Raw genomic sequence first — 20,308 nt, 5'->3', positions numbered from 1 at the left:
CTTAGTTTTACAACAGGCTACACAAAAAACACTAGCAAATCCAGTACAAACTAAAATTGTATACAATGAATTGTTTATACTTCTCTATATACTGTACACTGAAATGTAAGTACAATATTTATATTCCAATTGATTTATTTTATAATTACTTTGTAAAAATGAGAAAGTAAGCAATTTTTCTGTAAATGTGCTGTGACACTTTTGTATTTTTATGTCTGATTTTGTAAGCAAGTAGTTTTTAAGTAAGGTGAAAGTTGGGGGTATGCAAGACAAATCGGACTCCTGAAAGGGTACAGTAGTCTGAAAAAGTTGAGAGCCACTGGTCTAGATCCTTTGGATAAGGATGAGAGCAGACACTGCATGATACAGGGCTTAGTCCTTTATTAGCTTCCAGTCAAACTCCATGTTAGTCCATTTGCAAGATCACCTGGTACAGGAAGCATCTGGCATAAAACAAAAGCCTTGAGGGGGCCATTTAGGGATCTAGGGCAAAAATTGTGGATTGGTCTTGCCTTGAACAGGGAGTTGGACTAGATGACCTCCTGAGGTCCCTTCCAACCCTCATATTCTATGAAAATAGCCCAAATACCATATATACATTACTCAGAGGCATGGCAGTCATGCAGGTTACAGGGTTTCCCTGTGTGGTTGTCTGCTCCTCCTTAATAGGTGCAGCCAAGAATAATAAATGTTTAATCCTAAACACATTCCACGTGCTTAATCCTTCAATAGTGTTCATCCTCCCTAAGGGGAAATTCATTCTAAGGGACTACACCAAACTGTAACAGCTTCTGTATGATGCCAACTTTCGGGCAGCACCATGGTATGATAGAGAAAAACAAGAGAAAGATCTATATTTATCTGCTCTGTTCTTTGATTTAATGGCCCCCACATTGCCCTGCTCCGCCAAGAATGTGAACCTTGGATACTTATTTGTCTACTTCTCCTATCAATATTTCTGAAGGTTCTTCCACGCGGGGCTTTACATAGCACAAGCTCAGGCTGAAAGGGCTTTCCTCCTCCAATCCCGCTTCGGCGTCTGTCAAAGGAGAATCGCCTGGAATGGTCTCGCTACATGTCTTTCCCGTTCACTGGCTAGTCTGCTTTCGCTTTGGGCCGTTGTAGTGAACAAGGAACCGCTTTCGATAACTCGGCAGCACTCCACGCACCTTTTACTTTTCTAGGTACCAACGTTTCAGGACACGTTTTCTCTGCTAAAACGAAGCTCGACCCAGACATTTTGGCGCAAGGAAAAAAAGCCAGCCGTATACGGCCGCTGCACCGGCTTCTGGGGTGGAAACAGCAGATGCATGGGATTAGGAGCCCGCGTGTGGGCAAGGAGAGGCATCCCGGCGGCAGCACCAGCAGCGGGCATCATTGCCGGCACAGGCGCCGCCCCCGCCCGCTCCAGCTGGAGCGGGGAGAAATGCGCAGGCAGCCTGTTGCTTGGTAACCCAAGCCCAGCCCCGCCGCAGACCCTGACTCAGCCCGCGCGCCCCCGCTCCCAGCTGACGGCGTAACCCGACACCCGGGCGGGCGCGGAAGCCCGGCGTCCTCCCGGAGCAGCCGCAGCCGGCGAGGGGAGGGGAGGGGAGGGGAGGGGAGAGGGAGGAGTGGAAGCGGGAAGCGGGAAGGGGGGGGGGGGGTTGCTGCTGCTGCTGCTGCTGCTGCTGCTGCTGCCGCCTTGCTCCGGGGTCTCAGTCTCGCGCAGGGCCCGGTGAGCGGAGCAGCCATGAACAGGCTGGGGAGGAAGGACAGCGAGACCCTCATAGAGATGGCGCTGGCCACGGATGGTAGGTGCCTGCCGCCGCGGGGATGGGCGCTGCTGTTTGTCTGTCCGTGTGGCCCCGCCCCGGAGCCAGGCGCTCACAGGGGCTGCCCTCCGGGCAGCGCTGCTCCAAAGCCGGCCCTGGTTGCGGGGAGCCCGGATCTCTGGCGCCCCGGGCTGGCGGAGTTCAGCGCCTGCCTGGGACCTAACGGTGCCGTGGGCGGCTGGGCGTGGGGCGCTGGGCGGCCGGAGCGAGCCGGGGAGCCGTGGTTGCCCTGCCGGGGGCTTGTGGCGACGCCGGGGCCCGAAAGCAGCGGCCGCAGCGGGGGGATTCCCGCAGGCCTGGGCAGAGAGGGTGCCACGGACGGGGAATAAGGCGTGGGCGGCGATGCTTTAGGCAGTTCAGGGGCCGCTGCAAGGCCCACGCGCCCCAGTAGGGAGCTGCCTCCTTCTCCCCTATGTTGGAGCCTTCCCCACATCCTTCCCTTCTTCCGAGGTGGGAGATCGCACCTTCCCCGTCCTGGTGGCAGCACGCTCAGTGCTTTCGGCACGTCAAATCCCGCATCTTGGCAGAGGCTTAGACCAGATGACCCTTGCGGTGCCTTCTGACCCTGTGGCTCCGTAGACCCAGGGGCTACAGCTTCCAGCTCTGGTGCAGAACTCTGCCTGGGGGCCGCTGCTTGCTGCTCCCCTCTCTCTGTGCTTTGCTCCGCTTTCTTTAGAGCTTGTCATGCCAATGAATGGACTCCCAGAGAAGCCCCCTGGCTTGAGCAATGATGGGCAGTGGGGCTGCAGCCTTTTGCAATTGGGGGACAGGATTAGTCTGTCATGGTGGTTTTCAACCTCTTTTCATTTGCAGACCCCTAAAATATTTCCAATGGAGATGCAGACCCTTTGGGAAATCTTAGACAGGGTCGGCACCCTCTGGGGTCCATGGACCGCAGGCTGAAAACTACTGTTTTATGGTAACCACCACCTTTTGCGGACCCCTTAAAACATAATCTGCAGACCCTCGTTTGAATACCACTGGTCTGTAATGATTTGCGATCCTGAAGCTGATTTTTTTTAGGTGCCCGGAGTACTTGTGTACACTCCCCCCTTTTTATTAAAACAAATAAACTTCTGGAGAAATATTTATATTTTAAATAAAACTCCTTTGATTTTGATTTTTTGTAATACCCTCTGTAAAGCTTGAAAAGGGAGGCTTTTGCCATATCACACTGGTCACAATATTTTTTTTCTTTTCGAATGCAGTTGAAATTAACATGGATGCCATTGTCTAACAGCATAACTTTCTTATTGCAACATCAGTCTGCTTCTACTCTCACTAAAGATGATAGAAAATATCCACTGACTTTAGTAGGTGCACGATGAGATCCATTGTTTGTGCACCAGTCTTATTGCAACATCAGTCTGCTTCTACTCTCACTAAAGATGATAGAAAATATCCACTGACTTTAGTAGGTGCACGATGAGATCCATTGTTTGTGCACCAGTATTACAGATTAATAGAAGAGGAATTCTGAAACTGGAGTTCGTTAGTTTAATGTTGCTTCAGAGTTCATGAGCATTCCCAAACCAACAACTATCAGGACTAAAAACAAACCAGCACCAAAACACCTTTGAGAATCTAGTGGACTTTCCTCATCAGATTCAAAGTATTGAAATCAATCACGTTTTGGCCTTGAAGGCAAGCATTTGACAGTATTGCTTTTAAGGAGTTTGATAGTGAGCAATATCAAATGGAAAATTAACTACCAGGAGCTATTTGCGGTGACAGCTTTTCTGGGTACACAGTTCAGATATCACTACGTTCATGGTGAGTTTGTGTGTTCTGAAGCTAATGCCCACTGAATATTTGCCCATATTCATATTTGATGGTACTGGAAGGAGTGGGGTATTTGAGCCTGCTGATCAGCAGTACATTATCGGAGCCATGTGGGGAATTCTGCCTGGCTTGTCTTTCCCCCAGTTCACCTAAGCACTGAAATTCATAAGATGTGCCTAAAACTGACCGACTAAAGTACTTCGTAATATATTTCAACTAGTTGTTTTTCTGTAGTAGCCTGAGATGAAGTTTTCCTCATGAGTAAAAGGAAAGATTAATATTTACAAAGTACACAGTAACTTTTTATGTCTCCTTTTATTTTTATATATATTTATATATATATATATATATATATATATATATATATATTAGTTAAACAGAAAATTTAAGGAGAAGCACACTCTTTTCCTGCTAGTTTTAAGTTTCCATGGTCATATAAAGAATGACAACCCTACCACATAGCAAATATTACAAATGAGAAACCGTTAATACATATTTTAGAAACTTTTTTGGCAAAATTGATTTGGAGTATGGTGAATCCTTTCATTGCTTTAGTTTTTTGACACATATGCAAAGCAACTTGTAACCATCAGATTCCTAGACAATTTTCTAGGGTTGGGTTTTAGTGTTTGTTAAAGTGTTAACATATAGCTAGTAAACTGCTTCTTAATTTTTTATTTTTTTTTTGGTAAACATATGCATAATTATCTAGCACTGGAGTATCAGATCTGGTAACGTTTGAGGTCATAATGTCTCCAAAAGTATTTTCTTCAACCAGTGAAAAGTACAGTTCTTGCCTCAAGTATTAGCCTTGTTACATCTTCTGTTGGATTGAGGACATTCTGGATGTACTTGTACAGTACGAAATGTCAAGTTATTAATCAATAGCCACAGCTGCTCACCAGTGAGGTAATTACGTAGGGGGTCTATACTTTCATCATGGTTATCTGAGTAAATGCCATGACATTAGAAACACTAATATATAAAGATGAGTTGCAAAACTAAAATCACAGATGAAGTTTTCCAGTAAGTTAGTACCACACTCTTAGTACTTCTGAAGGAAAAGCTAAGCAAAACCACTTGCCCACTCTTTAAAACAAAACAAACAACAAAGAGCAAAACACAGACCTTTTCAAGCCTTCTTCATAAAGAAGCAAACAGGGAATAAGACCAATTTTGACTTTTTTTTTTCAGATCATGTAAATTGTCCTTCCACTTCAGAACATTGAATTATTAATGTTTTCCCTAGATGTGCTGCGAAACAGATCTTGACCTATATGCACCAATTAAATAATAAAAGTGTAAGGAAACAGAAGTCATCCAAGGTGTATTAGAAGTCACAGAAAGTGGGTATGGGTTGATTGGCGCAACAGCTCTGCAGAATAGGCCCTATAGTAGAGACATTATGTATATTTTTACAATGCCTAGCATAAAGGGATGCTGAGCCTTGATTGGATTCTGTAGGGGCTATTCTAATGCAATTACTCATGATAATAGCTTCTCACTGAGCATGTAGAAGCTTTTCCAGCCTATAGGTATTCAGATACTACAGTGACGGGGTGACAGTATAAAACCCCTCAACTATATATCCTATAGGCCCTGTATGCAAAGGTCTGTGGGTCAGGAGAGGCAAAGCAAAGTGAGCAACCTGAACATATTTTCCTCTAAGCCTGGTTCATATTTGCATAGGAGTTAATGTGCCTTTGCACCTGTTGTACAACTGCAGTCCCTTCAGGCACTTGAGTAGTGGGAGAACAATGATAGTATAAGGGGAGGAAAGTTACAGGTCTACCTGGGACTGCAGCTTCCTATCTTTGGATTTGGAAGTCCCCCTCAAAGGAGAAGGTTTGGAGTGTAGCACTTCAAGGAAACTGAGTTTCCTAGACTTTCTTGCCTCACTCCTGTGGTTTTACCGCAAGAGGGAATGGTAATGGTCCCCTATCTTCATGGGCGTGACAAAGTTTTTTACTGAAGAATTTTATTTCTTCCTATTCTCGTAAATTTAAAGGCATGTCAGACATCACTTGGGAAATCTGAAACTAATAATAAAAGGCAGGAGACTGTGGGCATTGACTGGGAATATTTCTTGAGTAGCAGCTGGCTCTCTCCTTTGTTTTTTACATGAAAAATTAATGATAAAGTAGCATTGTTGTGGAGTATAGCCCCAAGGCTCTGGACCATGAGAAAGCTGGTATACAGTTCAGTGCCATGTTGCAGAATGTATTGCTTTCCTGCAGTAGTTCTTCGTATTTTGAAGAAGAATTGCATAAACCACATATACAGTTTGAACTCAGAATAATTAATACAACACAAAGAATTTGACAGTAATAACCTAAATTCCAGGACACTTATTTATATTGCTTGTTATCTTATTCGTCTTTTCATATCTGAGAAAATAAAGTAACAAAATGACAGAAGAAGCTAATGTTTTCTCTGAGTGCACTTGTAATAAGTTATTATAGTCTAATAACTAATCATTCTGGGCGATATTCTGATCTCATTTAATCCAGGGCAAACTCCACTTATTTCAGTTTAATCACTTGGATTTACACTGGAAAATGAAATTAGAATATTCTGTGTTCAGTCCTACAATAAACTTCAGTAATTTTCAGTAAAATTCAGTAATAGGAATAATAATTTCTTGTCCATGTATAGAAGAACTGAACAGGATATCCTGTTCTAGGAGGATTTGAACTAGAATGGGAAGATTTATTAACCTGAACAATGTTTGAAAAATTACCCTTATGTGCTGAAAAACAAGCCTGTAAGTTTAGAAACAGTTCAGAAAATATGTTTGTAAGAGGCAACATAAAAAAAACCTCCTTAAAAATCAGAAAACATGTAAATTGTGGATGGAATTTATTTAATAGAAAAGCTGAGATGTAACTGCGTGTGTCAAAAGTAGATGAACAACTTAAATAGATTTTGGCTAACCAAAAGGACAACAAAAAAATTCAGTGTATTTCATAGTAGGACAGTTTACAATTTGGAACTGGACCCAGCTAATTTCAATATTACTGGTTTATACAAATGCAAATACATATGGTAAGTGTTTTAGTGCATTTAATCAGAAAATGAATGTTGCCCTATTTCAACACAGCATTTAAGTATTGCGGAAATCTGCTCCCACTTGGCACAGCATCTAAAAACATGCTTAACTTTAAGCGTGGGGTTAAATCAATCTATTCAGCACATCACTACAGCATGACTTCAGTGGGATTTAAATACATGCTTACATGCTGTGCTGAATCATGGTCTAAATGCAGTTTGGATAATGTCAGGTAAAGTTATTAATTCTTTAGCATGTATGAATTATAGACTTGCTTATGGTAAGTTACAAATGGAGCACTTTCCATATAAAAACATTGTTTCAGGACAAGGAAAGTTGCATAAGGTGAAACTTCATTCAATTTTTTGGCCACAACTGGATTGTGTATTAACTTTAAAGTTATCGGAAAAATTAAAAGAATTTAAAAATAAGTTTGTATGGTATTCAATCCTGGATTTGGATGTCTCTGTTCACATGAAGTCTATTTTCCTCTGTTAATATTTTAATTCGATTTGGAAAGTGTCACTCCCTTGCCTTTTATTAAGTCTGAATGTACTAGCTCTTTAGCACTCTTAGGACTTGTCTGCACTTAAAATGCTGTAGCAGTGCAGCTACACCGCTATATCATTTAAGTGAAAACACTGATCTACACCAACAGGAGGGGAATCTCCCATAGGTGTAGGTAATCTCACCCCCCGGCCCCCCAAAGAGGCAGTAGCTAGGTTGAGGAGAGAATTCTCCCATCCACCTAGTGCTATCTACACCAGGTGTTGTGTTGATTTAATTGCATCGCTCAGAGTGTGTGAATTTTTCACACCCCACTGAGAGACAGTCAGACTGATGTAATTTCTAGTGTAGACCAGGTCTTACGGTATGTCTGCACTAATCAGAAGAGGTTTCTAGCTAGATCGAAGCTAACTAGAATAGCAGTGTAGCTGTAGCAGCATGGACTATGGTGCAGGCCTACTAGATCAAAGTTAGCTTGGATATGTCTACATTATGCCTTTGGTATCATGGAGATGAAGGAGCAGGAGTTAGTCTAGATATCCAGCCTGACAGTGCATAACAGAATAATTGGACCAAATTCTTTTCTGTTGGTCATTGGTATAGTTCCACTAAAGTCAATAGAGTTGTGCTAATTTACTCCAATTTGGCCCCATTATTTTAATACATTTTAGCACCCAATCCAATGCTCATTGAAGTAATGGAAAGACTCCCACTCACTTTAGTAGCTATTGGATCATGCTCTCAGTTAATTCTAGTTTAACCTTTGATTTCCATGGAGACATATTGTAATTTCCCATCAGTATCCAACAGTCTGGAGTCAGTATCAGAAACTTATCCTGTCTGTTCACCCCCCCTCCCCATACTGTTCCCAGTTTTGGGAGGCTCAAGCGGTCAAAATCAAGAGTCAGGTCTGACAATCATGAGATTGGTTTAAAACTCATGAGATTTTAACAAAAAATAATGCCTTTTGGGTTCTTTTAATTTATCTTTGGTTAGAGCCTTTATGGCACATACAGGCCATATTTTCTAGCTTTTCTATTCAACCATGAGGTTAGAAATTTACAAATTTTTTAAAAATGAAAGTTGAGATTTTCACATAATCCCAAGATTCCAGCAGTTGGAGTGAAGAAAAACTCTACACCCACAGGACTTCTAATAATGAGAATGGTCAACACTGAGTTCCACTCAAATTAGATGTGTTAATTTGGAAGGCAGCTCTTTAATTAGATTTTATTTTAGGGTTGCATCCACTTCGCTTGAGTTCAGATTGGATTCTTTAGAGCTCATCCGATAAAAACGAAAACCTATTAATTTAATTGCCAGTATTTTCCAATATTGAAAGGGTTCCCTTACAAAAACAAAGGGAATCAGTAAACTGAAAATTGCCCTTTTACCAGCCTGTGGAGTATAGTTATTGCTGCACATTTTACACATTTAAAGATTAGTCAATTCAGTGATTAAAGCCCAGTCCTGCAATGGGCTATACATGTGTCAGTTCAGGGACCATCCTTGTGGAACATACTGCAGGAGTGGGGCCTAAACCATATGCTCTTTTGCTTTTATGTGGTATAGTGAGGAACAGCTTGTGCTAACTCAGGGGTAAAATTGATTGCACACTAAGCTTAGACACCCATGTTTGAAAAGTTTGGCCTTAATTATCAAGACCCCAGTTCAGCAAAGCAGTTAAGCACCTGCTTAAACTTTTAGTCCATCCCTCTTCATCAGAGCTCTTAAAAGCACACTTAATGTTAACTTTAAGCAGGTGTGCTTTGTTAGCCTTATGTTATGTGCATGTGATGCGTTAGGTGACATGTTTGTACATACATTTTCACTTGACTGTCATGAACATCCGTTTGAGCAAAATTTTGTTTGGATGAATTTTCTCTGAAAGCAAATTATGGACCCCTAGACAACATTTGTTTAATCAAGAAAAAAAATTGTAATGAAAAGGAATTTGTCTTGAGGGGATGCAGAAGTATACTTTGCAAACCCTAAGTCACCCAATGAGGGAACAGAAACAACACTATGTGAGTTAGGTTGAATAGTGATTTCTGAATATTGAATAATTGTATATTTGCTATGAAGAATCAGCAAACCAACATTAATTGCACAATTTCTAATAATGAAGAAATCTGTATAAAATATGATCTGCTTGTGGACAGTTCATTCATTCAAGGCAGGGAGTTCAGAAGTGCAACAGTTAAAATTAATGAGACCAAGCAGCAGCAGCAGAAACACATTGGAGCTGTCTGTTTTGGTGTGCAAGTGATTCAAATCTGGATTTGCAACCATAAAGGCTAGAAACTTTTTAAAAAAAAAAAATAAATGAAAGCTCAGATGCTGCAGAGGTCAATAGCATTAGTCCCCTTGCTAGTCCAGGAAAGCTTCTTACTTGCCCTGAGATGTGGATTTTTCACACTCTAGTAATTAGTTATGGAGCAGAGGAGAAAAAAAATAAAAAAAATAAAATTCACATTTTACTTTTCCATCAGAGCCCGCCCCCCCAAAAGGCCACCAGCCTTTTCTGTGAGATTTCTACCATTTAAATAACACTTTAAGGTTATGAGAGTGACTGATACAGATATATAAGTAAAGCTGAAGTGTGGAATGCTGTCAGCTTGTACAAAATAAATTTGTATTGATGGTGTTGTATTGTTGACACTCCTGTTGGGGGGAATCTGAATACACATCAAGCTGGAGAAAATATATTAGAGAGCATTTTCAGAAGAAAGAAAAGGAGTACTTGTGGCACCTTAGAGACTAACAAATTTATTTGAGCATAAGCTTTCGTGAGCTACAGCTCACTTCATCGGATGCTTTCGGTGGAAAATACAGTGGAGAGATTTATATATACGCACAGAGAACATGAAACGATGGATTTTATCATACACACTGTAAAGAGAGTGATCACTTAAGATGAGCTATTACCAGCGGGGGGGTGGGGGGAGGAGAAAACCTTTTATGGTGATAATCAAAGTGGGCCATTTCCAGCAGTTAACAAGAACGTCTGATGAATGGTGGGGGGAGGGGGAGAGATAACATGGGGAAATAGTTTTACTTTGTGTAATGTCCCATCCACTCTCAGTCTCTATTCAAGCCTAAGTTAATTGTATCCAGTTTGCAAATTAATTCCAATTCAGCAGTCTCTCCTTGGAATCTGTTTTTGAAGTTTTTTTGTTGAAGGATAGCCACTCTCAGGTCTGTAATGGAGTGACCAGAGAGTAAATTGTTCTCCGACTGGTTTTTGAATGTTATATTTCTTGAATGAAATTTACAAACTGGATACAATTAATTTAGGCTTGAATAGAGACTGGAAGTGGATGGGTCATTACACAAAGTAAAACTATTTCCCCATGTTATATCTCCCCCCACACCCATCCCCCACTGTTCCTCAGACATTCTTGTTAACTGCTGGAAATGGCCACAAGGTGCCACAAGTACTCCTTTTCTTTTTGCGAATACAGACTAACACGGCTCCTACTCTGAAACGTGTCATTTTCAGAAGGAGATGTTTTCCCATGTGTGTGGTGGGACATGAGGGTATGGGCGTGTGATGAGAATTTCCAGAGGTTTGAAAGGTTTGCTGTTACATACTTTGAAAGCTCCTCAGCCAATCTGGGTCTAAACTTTCACATTAAACCCTTAGAAGTCTCTAATACAACACTGAAGTAAAGCAGTTAGTTCAGTATCTAATGAACACTCAAGTGGCAGCTTCCTCCAGAGAAAAGGGTGCGGAATCTTTTCTGCAGCTTACTCTTGCCAAATATAGACTGAGCTATGCAGCTGACTCATATACATACAGTACATCCGATGTGCCCGTCACTCCACAGTGCTGCAAAGCAACTCATGTGTTTTTTAAAAAACCAAAGCCATTGTAAACATTTCAAACTGGAGTCTTACCTGGCATAAATTGTTATAGTTGCTTCGAAGTAAGTCTGTGTAGCTCCATTGACTTCCATAGAACTAGACCAGATTACACCATTTGAAAATCTGTTTTGAGATTTTTAGTGCAAGATGGTATCATATGCAGTTATCTTTTGCAGTCTAGCTAAAGATGTAGAGAACTATAATAGAAATAAAGTAGTTAAATCAAAATCCACTTTGAGTTTAGAAGCCAAAATTGTTAAGCAATTTGTTTATCAATACATGTAAATCATAGTATGCCACATCCATATTAAATCACTTATGATTCTATTATATAAATCCTGTTAATTTAAAGAAAAATGCATTGTGTCCCCAGCACTTTTCAATTCTTATCTGGCTTAGCAAACAGCAGCATGCTCTGGGGCAGAATACCAGTACAGTACACATCTGCATTAGCAACATAATCTTCATACTAAAGTACTTCATTATGTAATGTAAGCCATCAGTTGTGGCATTTGTGGCTATTACATCCACATAGTTCACTAACAAATAAATTTGTTAGTCTCTAAGGTGCCACAAGTACTCCTTTTCTTTTTTGCGAATACAGACTAACATGGCTGCTACTCTGAAACATAGCTCACTGGTTACTTCACAGTCTTACCCAAATGCAGTGCTGTTGATCGGCCCAGCACAAAACCATTCCACCATTTATGACCCTTAACTCCTCAGTTTATAAGTGACACATTGGCCAGGGCTTTTTGAATAGCAGTGAATTTCACCCACAAAGAGTTGCAGAGGAGTGTTGAATTCCCTTCTGTGGCTTCTGCTGTTTAGCTCCCCTCACACAGTAGAATCCTGGCATTTTCATTTCAATTTGAGTCATACACAGCTGCAGAGGTGCCAAGAATATATCATGTAGCTAAAGGGGGAAAAAATCTTTTCTGATTTACTAGGGTGCAGCTGCCTCTACATTCCTCTGAGCAAATCTTTTCATACTACTAAAACATTCAAATACTTTAGAGATAAAGTCTGAAAAGCACTGTAAATGCAGACTAGTTGGCTTTAGTCAACACTCCTTAACTACAGGATGTTGGACTGGAGCATGAGAGGTTTGTTGCTGTTGCCCCGGAGAAAAGATTAAGCACTGAGATAAACTTTTCTAAATGAGCGTATTTCATCCATCAGACATTCTTGGCTGTTCTTACTGTAGAAAGTTTGCACTTCTTGCTGCAATACTGAACAGCTGCTACATAAAATGGAAGGGCAGTGTCACGTGTCTAGATGAGGAGGCTTGCAATGTACTCTTTTTCAGTTGATTGGATATTATCCTAAGGAATGATAACTACCAAAAATGCTTTTAAAAATTATACTAAAATGTCAAATATTTAGTTGTTAACCCAAGATACTTTAATAAAAGATATTCACAAAAATAATGAGCCTTCTAAGGAGTTGCAAGTGGTTCTGATCATTGTTAAATAAAGGTACGTAACAGTAACATTATCTCTGACACACGACAGCTTTCTCTACAGATTTATGTTGTTTGAGATAAATAGCAATTCAATGAACATTGGTACTAACTGTTTTATTATCAAGAGGCTGAATTAAAGGAGGATGTGATTGCCGGGTAGGCTTCATTGCATCGCACAGTAATGCCCTAGATAAAGCTAATTAAATATTCTCAGTTGTTCCTGTGTATACATGTAGGGAAGGAAGAAAAAAATAATCTTGTATTGTTTGGATATTTGTTGCAATTATAACAAGATCTCACCTTTGGAATGTCAAATTTGTTTTTCACTGTAAGGCAGTAATATGCAAAAAGGTCAACAGTGTGAGTCAGGGATAATATCTAAGATGGATGGAAACTTATTTTTTAAAATACTGGTTAAGGACTTATTATTAGGTGTACTATACTCCCAGTAATATGAACCATTTGTGATAGATTTGGTTAAACATCGGTCATAAAAAAACCCCTATTTTGTTTGCCAGTTCTACACCAGGAAAGTTACCCATTGCTGATAGTGAATGTTAGCATGGATGCAGACAAACTGCTGCCGAACACAATTTAACAGGAGCTGTAGACCAGAACAAACCACGTTCAGCAGTATTTCAGAAAGTTATGGGGACAGATTTTAATGCTAGTTTTCTGAACCAGAGGTGAACAAGGTAAGTCTTGATCTACAGTTGCAGTTAAACTGTGTTCAGCACCAGTTCAGCCACACACATTATTGACTTTATATCAGCAATGGGTAAAGTTTTAGCGTCAATCAGGACTTGAATGCGATTAGATGAAGTCAACATACTACAGTAGCACTGTTAATTTTTGGCACTTTACAGTATCAGCAGTCATTAATATACTAAAATCTTTAAAATATATTAGATGTTTAAAATACTAGTTTTAGTGTATTTAATTGAAAGATGTCTTATTGACATACCCATGCATTTGAACAAAGTTAAATATTAATGTTATTATATAGCTTATATTAAGGCAATGGAGTACTGACAGTTTTGACCATAATATACTGTAGTTGTCAATACTTGCTTCCAAACAGCTTTGAGGCTTGTCCAAATTAACTCTCTCATATCACCAAGGTTTAATAAATGATAGGCGGACCTTAACCAAGTCTACTTACTGCTAGGCGCCCCTCTCATGGCTAGGCATGGCAGCTCCTCACTGGGCTAGCACTTCCTAGCTGAAGTCACTCCAGTGCTGTTGCACTTCCTATGTCTGGAAACTCATTCAGCAGCTCAGCTGCTCTGGCTAGGTCATAGTCTTTAGTCTACCCTTCCTAGGTCAGCTGTCCAAACTGAAAATCCAAAACTGTTTTTAATAGAAACAAAAATCCTTCTGCCTCTCAGTGTTTCTATATCGTGATGCCAACTTTTTCCAACCTAGTGCTAAAAATTTCCCAAATCTGGTGAAATATTCCTAGACTCTGGGAATTTTTTACCAGTTTGGGAAATTTCTGGCACTAGGCAGTGCTTCTATATCCTGGGAAATTTCCCCAAATCTGGGAATTTGGGAGTAAAATGTTTCACCTTGGGAAATTGCAGGGCAAATTGGGAAACTGAAGAGCACATGCTTTTAAAAAATTCCCAGATTTGGAGAAATTTCCCAGGATATAGAAGCACTGCTGCCTCTCTGGGGCGCTTCCTCAGAGAGCCCTCCATTCAACCTACAGCCTCTTTGCTGGACTCAGCAACCATTGTGACAGGTTTGTAAACCCATTCTCAGGGCTGGTAGGGGAATCTAGTCCAATTCTCTACTGTAGGTTCCAGCCTAAGGTCCTGTACTGCACTGCTAGGGTCAGCTTCTTGACTCATGTTGAGGTTTTCCCTAGGACACTTCCTACCTCACCTCTTTACTTTCTCTCTGAGGTGCCCACTCCCTTCCCTGTTTGTTGAGAGTCTCTCCTAAGCTTCCCTGGAAAGCTTTCTTTTCCTGCTATAAGAAAAGGAGTACTTGTGGCACCTTAGAGACTAACAAATTTATTTGAGCATAAGTTTTCGTGAGCTACAGCTCACTTCATCAGATGTATTCGCTTCCTCCAGCACCTTCTAATTCCCTGTCTAACTCTTCACTCCAGCCAGGCCCTCTCAATAGCTAAATCTGGTTCCTTTTATACAGGAATCATCTGATTCCTTTCATGTGGGGCTCATCCTGTAATTAAGGTTGGCTTAGCCCCAGGCTCTCCAGCTGATGGGGCAAACCATCGTGTTATACTGACTTGTGAGTCAGTAATGGTTAGCATTGTGAAAAGAAAAGGAGTACTTGTGGCACCTTAGAGACTAACAAATTTATTTGAGCATAAGCTTTCGTGAGCTACAGCGATGAAATGACCTGTAGCTCACAAAAGCTTATGCTCAAATAAATTTGTTAGTCTCTAAGGTGCCACAAGTACTCCTTTTCTTTTTGCGAATACAGACTAACACGGCTGCTACTCTGAAATCGGTTATCATTGTATTATCTAACCCAACTCTTCACAATTATGTTTGAATATGACACAATTTTATAATGTAGTCTAGGTCTTGCAGTTGGGATCTTGAGGGAAGATCCTGAACTGGATCACACCTTCCCTCCTCACTTACCCCAGGCATTATTTCTAACAAGAGAACTTGAATTCATCATTTCTGAAACTCCCTTTTTCTCACCTGCAGAATATCACATTTGAGGTCTATCTTGGTACACTGAATTTTCTGTACAAAGTGCTCTAATAACTTTTTGATTGTTTTTGGTCCCCCCGCCCGGGAAAAGCCCATGTAAGCAGACTTTCTGAGTCCTCTCTTACCAGGCTGCAAAGCACTAATTCCACTCCTGTGTTGTCACATTGGCTGCTCCCTTGTCCTTGTTGAATGTATGGAGAAGGATGCCAATGGATCCACACTCACCTGGAACATCAGAGCTGAAGCAGGTCTGCTTTTAGGCCTTTTACTCCCTGGGTTGGGATTGATGCAACATTTACCTCTTTCATAATTCTCAAAAGTGTGTAGAAATTACTATGAACAGAGATGGTAGAGCACTTGAGCCCTCCTTATTATGATCCTTAGTAATATATTACATTTCAGAAATCTGCCAAAAGGTCTGAATGGATGACACAGGCTCATTTTCCTGTGCGTGGTTCCATCATACCATTCATATACTGTGAATACTGATTTCAGAGTAGCAGCCGTGTTAGTCTGTATTCGCAAAAAGAAAAGGAGTACTTGTGGCACCTTAGAGACTAACAGATTTGTTAGTCTCTAAGGTACCACAAGTACTCCTTTTCTTTTTGTGAATACTGAGCTGCAGAAATAGGTTCTGCAATTCTGACTTCTGTTTCCTGTATTTAATTGCTACTGAATTTCTAGTGTGTTATCTCTTCAGATGTGCACACAATAGTCAGACTTTGAGGTTTGATTTCTTTGGGTTTTTTTTTTTTTAACCCTTCCATTCAGTCTTGATTTTTTTAAAATTTTACTTTGAAGTGAATTTAAATCTAGCTTCAGAGTAGCAGCCGTATTAGTCTGTATCCGCAAAAAGAAAAGGAGGACTTGTGGCACCTTAGAGACTAACAAATTTATTTGAGCATAAGCTTTCGTGAGCTACAGCTCACTTCATCGGATACATTCGGAAATCCACTGAGTTCAGGTTAGTGCCAGTTGTGGTGTTGCTGCTTGTAATGTGGGTATTTAGATATCATGGTCAGAGATGCTGCAAAATACCTAAGATGGATGGGGCTGGTTTCTATATAAGTTTTGGGAGGTAACCCTGCAGGTGTGTGTGTTTCTCAAGAGCAGGTAGCAGAAACACCTCCTCTCACTCTCAAGATGAAGTGCCCTGGGTGGTGCCTGAGCCTGCCTATTTAGGAACAAATTCTGCTCTCTTTTACATTGGTGTAATCCAGTCTAACTTCAGTGACTTCAGTGGAGTTATTCTGGATTTACATTGGGATGACTGTGATGTTTTGGGGATCGCCCAAACTGGTCAGGAGCTCTGTCACCACCTACTCTGTAGCTTCGGGGTGTCTTTGTGCCTTGTGGCTATGGTTCAGATCCCTGCCACAAGTAGCCAGCCCATAAGCATAAGGTTTCACCCTGGCTTTCATCAGCCTAATTACTCTTTGCGGGGTGACACCAACAGCCCTTCCAGTCCTGTGTGTTTCCAGATCCATCCTCACTAAGTTCTTAATTACCAAACATTTGGACCGTTCCCCTGTGGTTCGTCACGCCGAAGGTAAGAAACCAATCCACCAGTTATCTGTTCACTTGGGCATACACAGTACACACAGTTTTCATACCAGAGACCTGCTTGTGGTCTAAATAAACAAACATTTATTTAATAGAAGAAACACTCAAAGATGAAATAATAAGAAAACAAGCATACACAGGTTACACAGAAAATAAACATAATGACTTTACACTTCCATATTAGATAAAATCCTTTTTCTAATATAAGTTACCTATTGCTTTTAAAAAGTTCCCCAGAAAAAACCCCTATCTATAGGGGGGATCCAGTATTCCATAGACAGTTTCGCTCCTAGAGGCTGTCCCTTGGTTTCTAGATAACTTTCAGTACAAACTCCTTCTATTTTAAAATAGTTTGCAGTTTTTTTTCCTCTTCAGTCACTGAAAATATTCAAAGGGGAAAACTCCCTCCTTGCTTAGTTTTCAAAGACTGGGGTTTTCTTTTCAGTTTCAAGCTCTTCCCATGTGCTTTGATGCTTTCTTGAGCTGTACAATAGCTAGGTGCTTGGAGTCAGTTTCATCTGGTAAAGAACAAAAGAGCTACCATGCTGGGGTCAGACAGCGGTCCATCTTGTCTGGTATCTGTCTCTGACAGTGGCTTGTACCAGAGCTTCAGGGAGAGTGCACAAAACAGGGCAATTATGGAGTGATCCAACTCTGCCTTCTGCTCCTGGCTTCTGGCAGTCACCCTGAGCACAGGGTTGCATTGCTGGCCATCTTGGCTAATCGCCATTGATGGACCTGTCCTCCATGAACTTATCTAGTTCTTTTTTGAGCCCAATTATATTTTGGTCATTACAGCATCCCTGGGCAATGAGTTCAACAGGTTTGTTTGTATTGTGTGAAAAGGCACTTCCTTTTGTTTGTATTAATTTCATCAGGTGACTCCTGGTTTTTTATTGTGTGAAAGGGTAAATAACTCTTCTCTATTCACTTTTTCCACACAATTCATGATTTTATAGATCTCTATCATATTCCCCCTTAGTCCTCTCTTTTCTAAACTGAACAGCTCTAATCTTTTTAGTCTCTCCTGGTATGGAAGCTGTTCCTTACCCTTGGGAGGTAGCCTCTTCTTGCTTGATTGTTTCATTGCCCTATTGCAGTGTTTCCCAAACGTGGGATGCCGCTCATTCAGGGAAAGCCCCTGGTGGGCCCGGCCGGTTTGTTTACCTGCTGCGTCCGCAGGTTTGGCCCATCGTGGCTCCCACTGGCCGCGGTTCGCTGTGCCCGGCCAGTACGACCCTCGGCCCGCGCCACTTCCCGCAGCCCCCATTGGCCGGGCACAGCGAACCGCGGCCAGTGGGAGCCGCGATCGGCCAAATCTACGGATGCGGCAGGTAAACAAACTGGCCCAGCCCACTGGGGCTTTCCCTGAACAAGAGGTGTCCCAAGTTTGAGAAACACTGCCCTATTGTGAGGTGATGATGAAGGTGCACAGTTACAATTATAATCTATATATGATACATACTAATGGTTCTCAACCTATTTCTCATTGTGGGCCACATATGCAGCTCTCTCTATGGACCACATCCACACACTATATATGCAACCTGTATGGCCCTGAGGACGTCACATAGGCTGCAGCTGTGTGCTGATTGGGCTGCGGATTGAGAACCACTGATGCATGCATATATACATTCATAACCATAACATATATACATATCTCATAATGACTATTAAGTTCAGAACATTACAAACGTTCATAAAAAATCTTACTTGATATACTTTTATAGTAGAATAATACAGTTTGCAATCAGTTGGTTTAACTGCTTGTTTTTGGAGTTTAAACCTTCTGTTCTCGCCTTGGGGTGTCTGGATCCTGATTGTCACTGAGAGCAAAATTTGGGCCATTGAGTTCATTTTCACACTCAGTTATATTAGGGCTAGATTCTGGTTGTAGATTCTGTGCCTGGTTTCATCCTATCCTCCTGTGGGGATCCATGTACCACTATGAATTTTATACTAGTGGAGTGCTTGTACTTCCCACTGATTGTTGCTGGCCCCTAGTAAGTAAGCAAGGAGGAACGGTCTGCTGGTGCCCTTTTACCCAGTTGTAATCTGGACCTTATTGTGCAACCCTTAGAATGTTTGTTTTTACATTTGTAATGCAACAGTAACATACGGATCTATAGATGAAGAATAAATATAGGGTAAGGAACTAATTATAGTATTTTCTCAGCCAGAACAGCGGTCACATTTTATCTTGCTAGTGTAAATGGTGATCATTTCAGGCTTCAGTTTGAAAACAGACATTTTAAAGGAACATATGGGTTACTCATGAACATAACCGTGTAATATCAAAACTTTGTTAATTTACCACACTGATTATTCTGCATGGAATTCTTGATTATGGTCAGAACCTTTTTGTATACCCTTTTGGGTATCCGTGACTGATTAAAAGCTTCCAAGCACGTATGCTCTAATAAATTTGTTAGTCTCTAAGGTGCCACCGGTACTCCTTTTCTTTTTGTTAAGAAGCAAGAATCTCTTTAGGTGTGGTGCAGTTTTATAACGGAATCTCCGGAGATGACGTGGCCTTCTCAGCAAGGTTATAGGGATAACTGAAACTTCAGCATTATCAAATACTTGGCAAGAGAGCAGAACACCATCAAGCCATGAAAACTGTAGGTGGGGCACATATATGCAGGCAGCACATCTAAATATATCATAGGCAGGCCTTTAATTTTTCTACAGTCTGTCCTCAAACTATAGAGTGCCTGTGGTTTGCTATTCAAAGAGGTTTTCTTAACTATGAGTTAGGCTATTGGTGAGCCTGGAGTTGGCAAATTTGTAGTGTTCTGTAAATGTATCATGCTGACAAGTAAAAACTGTAATAGACACGTGTATAGTAAATATCCATTTTCAAGGCCATTGTCAAGTTGGATGTCTGTGCTCACTTCGCTTCGTTTTAAAGACTAATGCTTATATCAGATACTGTAAGCACTGAGGACCATGGTCCATTGCCCAAATCATCTTATTGATTGATGGGAAACATTTCTTTCTGTGATGATCTGGGATCTAGTGCTAGTTCCCAAAAAGGTATCCCATCTTTGTTATAGTATCTTGGGCACAAAACATGAGCTTTCCAAATTGGGAGTTCACAAAACCAAATAGAAATCAGTAATGAGACTGTTTTAAAAAAAAAGTCCAAAACAAAACAATAAAAAAATTTTCTGGTGTTCTGTTTTTGTTATGGCTGCTTTGATTATAAGCATAGAAGGTGAAATCCTGGCCCACTGAAGTCAGTGACAAAACTCCCAATGACTTCCATAGGTCCTGTATTTTACTCATATTTCTGTAGAGATCAGGTAAAAGAAATGGAATAGATCACCAAACTTGTGCCTGGGAACCAAAAAGCGATGAAAATTACAAATATAATGGGAAACTGAGCAGCTGAATTCCAATGTCGAAATGGAATGAAATTCAAAAAACTTGTCTACTGAACAGTAAATCTAGGGCCTGGTTCTGCCTTTACTGCTTCTGATCATCTTATTACACCTACAAATTGTACACACACCTAGTCTGTGTAAACCATCTTATTATTGTTATCCCATTCACTCTGCTTATTAAT

General features: G+C 40.9%; 1 protein-coding gene across 6 annotated transcripts in view; it reads left to right on the top strand.

Annotated features, from left to right (window-relative positions):
• Positions 1 to 1,346: 1,346 nt before the first annotated feature.
• ANO5 (anoctamin 5) overlaps positions 1,347 to 20,308 on the top strand; it is a 95,939-nt gene continuing 76,977 nt past the window's right edge. Inside the window, exon 1 of one of the 6 annotated variants that reach the window (XM_043516679.1) lies at positions 1,347 to 1,793. In XM_043516679.1, the coding sequence (XP_043372614.1) occupies positions 1,733 to 1,793 (61 nt within the window). In that variant the 5' untranslated portion in view covers positions 1,347 to 1,732. The remainder of the gene's footprint in view (positions 1,794 to 20,308) is intronic. The other 5 variants (XM_038406709.2, XM_038406708.2, XM_043516681.1 and 2 more) reach the window with 5 other exon arrangements.

The sequence above is a fragment of the Dermochelys coriacea genome, chromosome 6, assembly GCF_009764565.3.
Source record: "Dermochelys coriacea isolate rDerCor1 chromosome 6, rDerCor1.pri.v4, whole genome shotgun sequence".
NCBI lineage: Eukaryota > Metazoa > Chordata > Testudines > Dermochelyidae > Dermochelys > Dermochelys coriacea.
The sequence above is the reverse complement of the archived record's forward strand: the minus strand, read 5'-3'. Positions and strand labels throughout refer to the sequence as shown.